Source organism: Amphibalanus amphitrite, unplaced genomic scaffold (assembly GCF_019059575.1).
Source record: "Amphibalanus amphitrite isolate SeventyFive unplaced genomic scaffold, NRLGWU_Aamphi_draft 000932F_arrow, whole genome shotgun sequence".
Lineage (NCBI taxonomy): Eukaryota > Metazoa > Arthropoda > Thecostraca > Balanomorpha > Balanidae > Amphibalanus > Amphibalanus amphitrite.
The window spans coordinates 64641-76078 of record NW_024882426.1 but is presented as its reverse complement, the minus strand read 5'-3'; the positions used below and the strand labels follow the sequence as shown (position 1 = coordinate 76078).

At 48.2% G+C, this 11438-nt stretch overlaps 2 protein-coding genes and 1 non-coding gene across 5 annotated transcripts; 2 read left to right on the top strand and 1 right to left on the bottom strand.

The window, feature by feature from the left end:
- Positions 1–140: 140 nt before the first annotated feature.
- On the top strand, positions 141–10861 carry LOC122368210 (endoplasmic reticulum-Golgi intermediate compartment protein 3-like). Of its 3 annotated transcripts, none has more exons than XM_043341938.1 (11): positions 141–167; positions 2828–2955; positions 3538–3696; positions 3849–3968; positions 4110–4215; positions 4634–4799; positions 5078–5135; positions 5443–5571; positions 7981–8087; positions 8405–8499; positions 8754–10861. In XM_043341938.1, exons 2-11 carry the CDS (start codon positions 2859–2861, stop codon positions 8887–8889), a joined length of 1173 nt encoding a protein of 390 aa, XP_043197873.1. In that variant the 5' UTR covers positions 141–167; positions 2828–2858; the 3' UTR covers positions 8890–10861. The 3 variants fall into 3 exon arrangements, with proteins under 3 accessions (XP_043197873.1, XP_043197874.1, XP_043197872.1); XM_043341939.1 differs by lacking the exon at positions 141–167 and adding an exon at positions 450–458; XM_043341937.1 differs by lacking the exon at positions 141–167 and adding an exon at positions 965–1069.
- LOC122368212 (reactive oxygen species modulator 1-like) lies at positions 5799–7362 on the bottom strand. Its single transcript, XM_043341940.1, has 3 exons — positions 7222–7362; positions 6737–6870; positions 5799–6105 (listed from the first exon to the last, which is right to left on the bottom strand). The coding sequence occupies exons 2-3, from the start codon at positions 6862–6864 to the stop codon at positions 5997–5999; spliced, it is 237 nt and encodes a 78-aa protein (XP_043197875.1). The 5' UTR covers positions 6865–6870; positions 7222–7362; the 3' UTR covers positions 5799–5996.
- On the top strand, positions 7557–7628 carry Trnap-cgg. Its single transcript has one exon. It is a non-coding gene; the product is annotated as a tRNA-Pro (tRNA).
- Positions 10862–11438: the final 577 nt, after the last annotated feature.

Genomic DNA, 11438 nt, shown 5'->3' with positions numbered 1-11438 from the left:
TTCAAATTGCCATAGTAACAGCCAAAGCAACAACTTCATTGACCAATTAAAGACTGCGGTCAAGAAAGACGACAGAAAATCACGGGCTGGTGAATACGCTTGAACGAGTTTCGTGAGTCTACCATTTTATTAGCATTGTTTGTTGTTAATTTGATTTACTTTATAGTGTAAATAATTCTGTCATTTTTTCAGCCTCATAAATCTGCGTACTTTTTGAATAAAGGCGCTGGGCATTGAGCATACAAGGCACACCCAAGGCACACCCGTTAGTCATGTTCATCCTCACATTCCTCAGGATGTTCAAATCAAGGCCGTATATTGATATTAGGGTTCAAATCAGGCCCGCCCGATGACACTCTACTTTTGATTATAAATTAAAGGGGCCTCGGGACAATAGTGTCTCACGACTGCTTCTTCACTTGACTATGGCTGCCATTTTTATAAAACATTTTTGGAATGTAAGTTTTAACCTAAAAAAATATTGTAATATCGTTATTGATTAAAATGATGCCATATCTAGAAATATATTGAAAAATGATTTTAACATAGCATGAGCAAACAACATAGCATGTTCATGGGTACCGCACACTGCTGAATACGGTGTGTGCGATGTGTCCAGTAGGCGTGGGGGTAGGGGATGGGTAGGTGGTTCTGAGGGCTTTTCACGGGCCCTGTGTGCAGTCGGACCGCACACAGCCTCCAAGCTCCCCCCACTGAGTCCCTACGTTAGCCTTCCGTCACTGCACACAGCGACCGCTGTGGCGCGGACCAGACCATCCACTGCACGCAGCCATGACGTCAGAGCCGCCTACCCATCCCCTAGCCCCACGCCTGCTGGACGCACCGCACACACCGCACGCAGCAGTGTGCGGTGCCTGTGAACACCCATCTGACGTCACTGCTGCGTGCGGTGGACGGTCCGCTGTGGCCAGTCCCGACCTGCCACAGCGGTCGTTGTGTGTGGTGACGGAAGGCTGACGTAGGGACGCAGTGGGCCGAGCTTGGAGGCTGTTACGCCGTACGGTCCAACCGGACACAGGGCCTGTGGACAGCCCTCAATCTCATCAGTGTAAGTTTACTGTTAAGTGGCATTGTAGCTGCATCCCCAAGGCCAAGGATATGATAATTTAGCAATTAGCATTCACGGGCACCGCACACTGTAGGGTGTTTGGGGCACAAATTGGGCTCTTAGCAACTAGGTGCATTGTGCAACCCCATTGATTTTCGAAAAGTTACATTGCTGAAGCATTGTGAAACTATCTGGATCATGGATGTGTGTGTAGTGTATAAACATTGCTTTTCTTCTGCTGCAGAGGGTTTTGAAATGCCTAGGCTATATCCTCAAACTGTCCATTTCTTAGTGAATTGGTGTTTTTTTTCTGGCTAGGAAATAAGCTGGCCTTTCTATTGACATTACAGATTTCACAATATATGTATAGTGCTTATGCTATGAGCCTGCAATAATTTTTAAATGAAGTTGGGCATTTTAACATTGTAATGAACCGGAGTACCCCTTGCCTTCATCAGGGGTGGTGTCACTCAGCCCTCAGGATCTGCTTCTGGTTAGTTGGTGGGGAAGTGACTACCTTCTATAGATGGCCTTGGTTCAAATGCTTCTCCTTCATTCTGCGACCCTCAGTCCGGGCTAGACACTAGACAGGCAACTTGATCTCATGCAGGCCGTTCCCTTGGAGTGGCACGGCTGTCCTGCTCCCAGAGGAGCACACCCTTAGCCGCGTGTAGTGAGTAGGTACTTTGGGGGGCTGGTTGGCCTGTCCTTTGGGATGGGCTCAGCCCCAGTGACTCACTAGGTTGCCTGCCCCAGCCAATGTCTCCCCCTAATTCCTATCATCCTTCCATGAGTTCCAACTCTGAAATGGTCTTGTCAGACCGAAAGGGCCTAGCCCAACAAAACAAAACAAAAAGAAAACAGCATACAGGGACAAGATAATGAAGTATTAGATCTTTTAATGTCATGAGATGGGTACAGGGAACCGCAGCTACTACTGTAATGCAGTCCTCGGTCAATTGTCCTAGCATCCTTTCTTACAGGGAACTGCTGTAAATTATCAGAATGTATGGACTGCTGACTGAAGCCCTCAGCTGCTCCTGTACAGGGCCTGCAGGTTTTATCACTCAATGCCATCTACCTAATTACCTACCTATAGAATATTACTGTACGCCAACAGCTGTTAAGCCTAGGCTCTACTACGCGATTTTCCAGTGCGATTTTGATATTGCGATATCACGTTATCGCAAAGAATTCTGAATTCTTTTGCGATAATGCGATACATGAGAAACATGACATTGACAAATGCATTCAGCACAAGAATCGTCAACGACTGGAACGCCCTGCCGCCCACAGTAGTGTCAGCCACATCGGTTGCTCAGTTCAAGGCGCGACTGGGCCGACACTGGGCCAATGAGATGCACGGCATCCCGAATCCCGGCCTCGCCTGTACCCTGTCACACATGCTGTTGTTGTTGTTGTTGTTGTTGTTGTTGTTGTTGTTGTTGTTGTTGTTGTTGTTGTTGTTGTTGTTGTTGTTGTTGTTGTTGTTGTTGTTGAGACCCCACGTAGCAGGGCCGCTACGTAGCCTCACGGCTCTGGAGGTACCTCGCGGCGGCCCCAGGGCCGCCATCCCCCGCCGCTGCTTCGGACTTCCTCCTCCCTCGGGTGTATGTTGTCTAGGTGCCGTAGGCATAGTTGTATCAATGCTGGGCAGCGGAGCAGAATGTGTTCCGGCGTGTCTGCCTCCCCTTCGCCACAGCAGCCGGCCGGCCGACACGTCAGAACTGACAAACATAATTGCTGACACTATTTCAGAGTTGCAACAGGATTGGCTTGCAAGCACAAAATGAGTGTGAAATCATTTTTAGATAAACTAAGAAACTTTGATGCTTATCCGAAGCCACTTGAGGATTTCAGAATCAAAACATGTGGTGGTGCCTCAGGTAAGTTGTTTTTGTAAACTTCTGTCAGCTACTTGTGCACTATTTGGATCCTGAATGGTCACTGGTCAGAGCTGACTGTTTTGGCTGGAATCAGAGTCAGCCAAAGCATACTGACTCTAGGTTGTAGTTGATATTTATTGTTGATATTTATTCATGCTCTTAGCTTGCTTATTGATATTTTAGGTTCGTTTTTAACAGCCATGTTACATGATGTAAGTTTATTACAATATTACTTAGAAACTCAAAGCAGCTTGTCATGGTCAGTCTGGTTCGAGATCCTGTGGGCTGTGGATATTGTAGGGGTCAGACCGCCTGTGCGTCAAACTGATAATCAAAGCCTCCAGTGCTCTCAGGCCAATGTGGGACCTCTCACACCTCAGCATCAGGCCCTCAAAGGTCGGCGTAGTCCTGTGAAAGTGTTGGTGAACTCGTACGTCGAGAAGAAAACACCGTGAAGGGTTTCAAGGTCACTGTAGATTAGTTGACTCTGCAGCCCTTACGAATTCTCGCTCTCGCTATATTCTCTCGCCTGTGTCATAGTCAGGACAAATCCAGGCTAACAGAGCGTGTCCATATTCGCAGTGACTCTGATTAGCGGCATCATCATCCTGCTGCTGTTCATCTCGGAGGTCCGCGACTTCATGGCCGTGGAGCAGGACGAGGAGCTTCTGGTGGACACCACGCGCGGCGAGAAACTGAAAATCAACGTGGACGTCATCTTTCACAACATAGGCTGCAACTGTGAGTTTCAGTTGTGTTGTAAACCAAAGTCGGTTGTCAGACTTGTATAAATGTATACAAGTGTTAGAAATTCGTGGTGTCAAGCTTTTTCTCTGTGTGCATTTCCAGGTTATCATGAGTTTGTTGCTGATCTACAATTCCTGATGTTCCAGATGTTTCCATCGATGCAATGGATTCTTCAGGAGAATCACAAGTTAATGTCGAGCATAACATATTCAAGCGTAAACTGGACCTCGAAGGAAAGCCCATCGAAGATCCAGAGAAAGAACACAGTAAGTCTCCATGTAGCCATGCATTGTGACGACAGTCTACACTTTCGTTTCCGTAGATGGCGCCCCAGTCAGCTGATTTTCGATAACTAGCAATGGATTCATGAGCTAGTATAACCGTGCGTTTTTCGCTGTGGTCCACAGAGCTGGGCTCGGCGGCTGCTCAGAAGGCCAACACCACCACTGACGTGGCCGTCGCCAAGAAGGACGAGTGTCTCAGCTGCTACGGCGCGGAGACCGACGAGCGCAAGTAAGAGACTGATAGCTGGGTTGGGGGATTTTGTCTTGTCCTTTTCTTCACTTCCCTTACCCTTCCCCGGTATCTCTTTCATCAAACCATGACAATTGACAATTCATGAATTTCATCTAGCTTATCCGTGAAAAATACCCTCGTCAGATGCTGAATCGTCGTCTTGCATGTACAATTTGTGAGATGATGTCGGCAATTTAGTTAGTGTTTTGACTCATAAGCCGTATTTATTTGTTCAGCTTACATTTGCCGTACTGCCAGTGATTACCACAAGCGATGGAAAGACTCTTCTGAATCTCGCAATGTTTGACGTGAATGAACTTGGTACTAGTTATAGAATCGGTAGAACCAGTTTCGAGTGTAGTCAGCTACATCGGTGAAGCGGTAATTTCACGGCTGTGTCGACCGTCCCTGTCAGGTGCTGTAACACGTGTATGGAGGTGCGCGACGCCTACATGAAGAAGGGCTGGGCGATGCCGAGCCCCAACAGTATCGACCAGTGTAAGGGGCTGAAGCTGAACGACGCCGACCTGAAGGCCCTGCAGGAGGGGTGCCAGATCTACGGCTACCTGGAGGTCAACAGGGTGAGTGACCAGGCCCGACCGGGATATCTGTGTGAGATTGGTCAGCTGAGTTTGAACTGTACTGTCTTGACTGAATGTACTCTTGTGGACATAACGTTAATCGTGATTATGCTATTGTTATTTGTTATTTGTAAAAATTGTGCAATATTTCGTCAATACTTCATCGCTTGTGAACAATGCTGACTGCTGAAGCAGCACTGTTTCCCAAACGTATCGGTGGCAAGGTGGCATTTGGATAGACTAAGATAACACACGTGTCATGTACATGTGTTCCGCAGGTTGGGGGCAACTTCCACATTTCACCCGGACGCAGCTACCAGCACGGACACATTCACGGTACGGACCTTCCCTTTTAGCGCATCGTTGATCGAGTTCGATTAATCAATTGGCTCAATTGGTTATGGACCTAAATTCAACTATTTCTGAACGTCGTTATTAAAAAGGTGTACCATTTATCACGGAGCGTCGGGCCTACTTTTGTATCAACCAAAACTAAATGCTTTACCGATATTTTAAAAGCTTCATTTCATGCTCTTTTGTGATCGCAAATTGTGCTAAATAAATGATCACCGCGCTTCCGACCAGCGCCAGCACCGCCTACATAAACCCAACGGTTACGGTAATTTGCGATCGCCCGTTTCAGTGCACGACATGCAGCCGTTCTCGGCGCGCGAGTTCAACCTGACGCACACGATCCGACACCTGTCGTTTGGCCAGAACGTGCCGGGCAGGACCAACCCGCTGGACGGACTGCAGTCGGTCGCTGAGAAAGGTAAGATGTAGGTGAGCGGCGCGCCGCACTCGCTACGGGCAGACGGTTACCGTCCTTTTAGCCGTCGATGTGGCGCGTAGTCTTGATATTTGTAGTTGTCTTGTTACATAGAGCGGGTGGGAATCAAAAGTTGATGGGTATTACGCAAACGGAGGAAACATGTGAAAAATAGAGACCAGTGTCACAGTTTCGTTATGCTATGTTGACAGACGAGACACAAACAATGCTGTTGATATACTGTGGTTGTTTTATTACACAATGCACACTACAAAACAGCGTTTCCTGCTCAACCCATTGCAATAACCATATGAGGTGGCTGAGGATACCATACATATGATTCAGTACGGGATTTCAAGTGGCCATTTGAATTCCCGGTATCACACTAAACACTCGCGAGACAGCATGGCGAAGAAGGGGCGACATGGTCAACACCGAATGCCCGTGCCTATCGCCATGAAGGTGCCGAACGTGCCGCCTCCTTGCAGCATCACCTTGCCCACGTTGTTGATAAGCTCCCGGCCTCGCAGCCCGTACCTGAGGCAGATACAAGCGGGTAAATCAATCTTGTTTTTGGTATGTTTATCAAGCTTGGTGGGGTCACGCCTTCCCAAATCATGTCATGGCAGTATGATGAGTATTGTGCATCTTTTATGAAACATCTTAATTTTTTTAATGAGCTGATTCCTCGGCCCATGCAAAGTGAATCATGTTATGCGGGTCCTGGCTGTTTACCCCTCGTGTGCAAGCTCTTTAATGAAAGGCATCATTCAGAGTTGTGTGGACTGTGGACTATAATCAGTTGAAGAAATCAGAGATAGCCTGCCCCATTTACAAGCCCATCTGGCTTGCAATGCAACCGCTGCCACATAAAGCAGGCAATCACTGTTAGATGCAAGTGAAATCAAAGATCCTTGGTTGGGAATCTTATCACTGGCCAGCTGATCAGATAAGTCTTTCTAATTTCTTTGGGCTTTTCTACTAGAGATTCCATCATTGGGCTGTAAGCAATGCTGTTCTTACCTACCTATTGTTTGATAAGAGATGCATTTATTGGTTGACATTTGTTTTATTCACATTTTTAATACTTATAGGGTGTTAATCCTAATTATTTGTCTTTTCATATTATCAAACAACTCTCCCACTATTTATCCTACTTGTCACTAACCTCAGGGCGGAGAATCCTCCAAATAGGGCACCACTTGCCATTCCGACACAAAATCCAATGCCAAATCCCATCTTCATCTTGTCAAAACAGCTTGGCCCCTGGGCCCCATATCCAGCAGGGATCGGCATTGTGGCCTGAAATATGTCATATGAATATGTGAATGAAGAAAATGATCCCTTAAGCTGTCTTGACAACTATGGAAAATGATGTATGCATACCTATCTAATTTGCTAAATAGAGATCTAATACAAGTGACACCTTGAGTTTAGTGCATGGCGTTTATCTGACACAGTGACATAACAGATAATTGCAATTAGGCTAGATGGTTACTCAACCCTCTTAGCCAGAAATTAATTTGTGTTTTCCTGCCAACAAAGTGACTATCAGAGGTCCGCCATGCCTTCCATGTTGATGTAGCAGTAGTGAGGTGGCACAGCCACATTGCTATGAGCCCACTACTATTTGATTGTAAATTTTATTCTTACCTTTGCACCAATCTAGCAGTTCTAAAAGTGTTTTGTATTTTAACTTAAGTGATTTCCCAGCGCTTATCACTTATCACCGGTGTCAGCCCGTGCGCGTGCGGCGAAAACTGCGCCGTATTGGTATGGGCGCCGCCATGTTGCGTAGGCGCTGACTGCTTCTGCGTTTCGATGTCTTTTTTTAAAAGGTGGTGATATATAGCAAACAATTTTTTAAATTTCGTTTTTATTTTTGAACAGTCATGAGAAATATTACCTCTCGGCATCACGTTTTTATTTTTGTGGTTAATCATCAGCTTATGTATGGTCAGAAGCGCTATTCGGACGGCATCCGCATCGGCTCGTTGGTCTAGGGGTATGATTCTCGCTTCGGGTGCGAGAGGTCCCGGGTTCAAATCCCGGACGAGCCCAACGGTTTTGCAGGAGGTGGTTCCACACTTTCCACCGTAGTTCCCTGAGCGAGCCCTAAGTAGGCGCTAGGATGTGATGTGACATCCATATTTCCATTCAAAGACGACGTCGTTGACCACGCTTGCGTATGTGGCTAGGGGACACCACAGCTATCTATGCCGTGCTATGTATGCCGACCCCGCGGTGGGGTGGGCTGTAAGAATCTTGGGGGTGGGGGCCACAGGGACTGGTTACTGGAAACAGGTCATCTCGCTCCTATATTTTACTTTATTGCACATTAGCTAAGGTGTGTAAATAATGAACATAGCGGTGGTCACTAGTTATCTGATTTCGTTCCTCTCTCCCGGCCAGGCGGCACCATGTACAAGTACTTTGTGAAGATCGTGCCGACCATGTGGCAGAGGCGAGACGAGTTCACGCTGTTCACCAACCAGTTCTCCGTCACCCGCTACCACCAGGTGAATACGGACCAGGACCTTGGAACTGCCGCGGTGGGACGCGAGCGGAGGGGCGGCTGGAGGGAGGGGAGGGGCGGCATTAGTGTGAGGGCAAAATGCAGGATAGAATCTGGGGGACTATGAGCTTCAAAGTCAGCTGGGGTTTGAATATGAGTGATGCGTAGGATTACGGGTAAAGTTATAGCGAACATGAAAGGAAGAAACGAAGCGATAGTTCATTTCAGTTCCGTGCGATGTCCTTTCCACATAGGAGGCTGAGTAGTGAGTAGGTAGCTCAGGTGCTATCTCACTGACGTATCATGTGTGGTTTATTGCAGGCTCTGAACGAGTTTTCGGACGGCAGCTCCGCCCCCGGCGTGTTCTTCTCGTACGAGTTCGCACCGCTCATGGTGAAATACACCGAAAGAGTCAAGTAAGTCAGTTTGAATGGTCCGCTGGACTAGCAAGACTTTTTGCTGTGTGTGTTCAGCTAAACAGATCACCTGGATTGAATCTGCGTACCTCATGTTTTTCACGCCCTGTGAGAGCCGCCCAGTCTGGGCAGTGCCGAGTGCATGTGGTTTGAGCGAAGCGTGCCCTGCTGAGCGGTTAGATCTGAGCGGTGTGTGATCTGAGCGTTGTATGGTCTGAGCGTAGTGACCTGAGCGCGGTGTGTGCTGCCGGCAGGTCGGTGGGCCACTTCGCCACCAACCTGTGTGCCATCGTGGGCGGCGTGTTCACCGTGGCAAGTCTGCTGGACGCCGCCATCTTCCACTCGGTGCGTGCCATACAAAAGAAAATAGAACTAGGCAAGCAAGGCTGACCGAGCCGTCACTAGTCGCTAAATGCAGAGGAATAGACCAGTCTTTTGCGCAAGCTAAGTGCGAAAGTGCAACGCTCAGTTAGTGAAAATACTGATGTGAAAATAGAACTGGGCGATTCGGGTTGCCCGGCACTGGCAGTGTACCTATTGTGCTGGTGGAACGGGACTGACCGGAGTGAAAATAGGTCGCTATGCCGCGGCGGTCGCCCCGCTCCGCGTCCATCTAACGCACAAGTGTCGACGGAAAAAGCTGCCTACGCTACCGGACCACCGGAACCTGAGTGCAGTACACAGGTCACCATGCAGTGGGTGGGTCCGCTGCTGATCAGGTTTTTGGGGCATTAGGACCGGTCGACCGGGTCGCCAGGGAGTGCTGCATTGACCCGTGCCCCGCTGATGACATCGGATAGAGCGGGTCGACGGGAGTGCGAGCTAGGGGACTCTGTTAGAGGACATACACAGCCCCCGGTCCCGAATTCTGTGATGTCCCGGGCCTGTGGATACTGAAGGGTAACTGAAGGCGCTCAGACAGAACCGAAGGGCGTTTGGTGACGTATGGAGGCGAGTACCGTCAAATGCCATCGTAGGATTATCAGAGGAAACCAGTGTGTGACAAATATGGTGTAGTAAGGACGAGGTCCAATTGTTTTGCGAATCGTTCAAAAGAGCAGCTTTGAAATCGGCATCAAAAGCCATGTTTGTTATACTTTACCAGCTACTTCTTATTTATTGTGGATACCCGCTTAGCGTTTTGATATATTTTCCGTTACTAGCTTTAGATTACTGACAATTGTGGTTATTTCACGTATACATATATCTGGATGAGTACGGTAAACGCCTAAACGGTACTTCACCATGATAAAAATAATCAGTTTATAAAACTCTTATTCCTCACTGAAACGCGTAAGCTATGAGTTTTGCGTATTTCCTGGGTAACAAGACGATATTGGAGAATAATTCCCCAATCCCTATGTTCCGAAAAGCGCACGTAGGTTTATTTCTTTTTGATGCACCCCATTGGTGTATTTTATCCTCAGCTGGTGAGATCCGGCTTAGTGTGATGATTTTACGATGATCGCTTGTTTGGGTTGTGTCTATCTGTTGCCGTACCGTCCGTGTGCTGAAGTGTGACGGGAAGGGGATGGGTTTTGTGTGAAGTGTTTATTATTTAAATACCACATGATCATTACAGCTGCTCCAACACGTGAACGTTGGAGGGTGTCTCGTAGTCGTGGCGTGTATCTCAGTGGAACGGACATTAGAAAGTGTGGTATTCGATGGTGTTGTTTGAGAAATGTACGCACTGACGAACTACTGCCTTAGAATTCCAGAGGAGTTATGAAGTGTCCCTTTTGTATTGCTGTGTGTTTGTCGCACTGAAGTGAAGTGACCGCAGTTGTTACTTTTCCGTTGGCATTTGGTGCTGGGCTTTCCGGACAGTATTTATTATATTGCCCGTTATGGATGGGCTGACAGGGGACGCTTACGTCATACGTGAACACAATATCAGCCATAGAAGCGACAAAACATGGTAAATTTTATGCTGTAATGGCGATGTGAATGACCACCTTAATGGATGTCGGAATTTGTCTCGACACCCGTTTGGCCCTGTTCAGTTATTGATTAGTCTAAAGCCGTGGGATTGCCTTTCGCAGCATGCTCTTCCTGGGATTGGGGGCGTGCACCTGCATATAGTGACATTCACCCGTGTGTGAGTGTGTTTGCAAACTTTATCAAACTTTTAGTAATGCGAGATGTTAATTGATTTGTGAGCTGCACCATTCACCCATTTATCACCAATGTGTTATCCAATTGTGCATGCGACCAGCGCCAAACATTTCATGCTTTTCTGCTGTTTCTCTTTACAAAAAGGAACTCAACATTGGCTGCACCCAAGATTCTTACAGACAGGCTGCACCCATCGCCATTCCTGTATGACTACCGTTTTCTAAATACATGAGTGAGGATTTGATCTATACTTGTTTACTGGTTCCGCACGCCAAGGTTACCAAGGTCATCCAGGGAGATCAATGCTGAGGCTGATTTATTTTTCGATAATCCTGGTGAATGACGAAAAATGATAATATGAAACCCCGACCCTGGGCAGTTAGTTTTCGGCCGCCGATTGATGTAATCATCTGTCGCTCTGCTGTGGGCGGGGCGGCCGTTCGAACTGGTTAGACGGGTCTGGGACAGGGACCGGCAGTGGGAGCGACACTGACTGACCCGACCCGCTACCTCGAGCTGGGACCGGGACGGGACACGGGACCGGGATACCAGCTCGACTGGACCGGGACGGCAGAGTGACCGCCCGTGCTGCGCGGCCGGCCGGGTCTGACCGGGTCGGCGACCGGCGCGGCGGGCCGTGAGACTGGATCCAGGTCACTGGGGAGCGGGGTGACGGAGGGGGAGAGGGAGAGTTCCGAGCAGCCACCGCTGCGAATACACCGGATAGACGGCGTGGGTGGGGGATAACTTCCCATGGGCCGCTTCCCGTCACTTTCTGATCGACCAGGTGAAGGCGTTTCGTGATCATAACTGTCACGAAT

Excerpts from the sequence above, each read along its gene's own strand:
- LOC122368210 (XM_043341938.1), top strand. The coding sequence starts at position 2,859 with ATGAGTGTGAAATCATTTTTAGATAAACTAAGAAACTTTGATGCTTAT. Across the intron at positions 3,969-4,109 it reads AGATCCAGAGAAAGAACACA|AGCTGGGCTCGGCGGCTGCT; the intron begins GTAAGTCTCCAT and ends TGTGGTCCACAG. Across the intron at positions 8,500-8,753 it reads AAATACACCGAAAGAGTCAA|GTCGGTGGGCCACTTCGCCA; the intron begins GTAAGTCAGTTT and ends TGCTGCCGGCAG.
- LOC122368212 (XM_043341940.1), bottom strand. The coding sequence starts at position 6,864 with ATGCCGATCCCTGCTGGATATGGGGCCCAGGGGCCAAGCTGTTTTGAC. Across the intron at positions 6,106-6,736 it reads GGAGGATTCTCCGCCCTGAG|GTACGGGCTGCGAGGCCGGG; the intron begins GTTAGTGACAAG and ends TATCTGCCTCAG.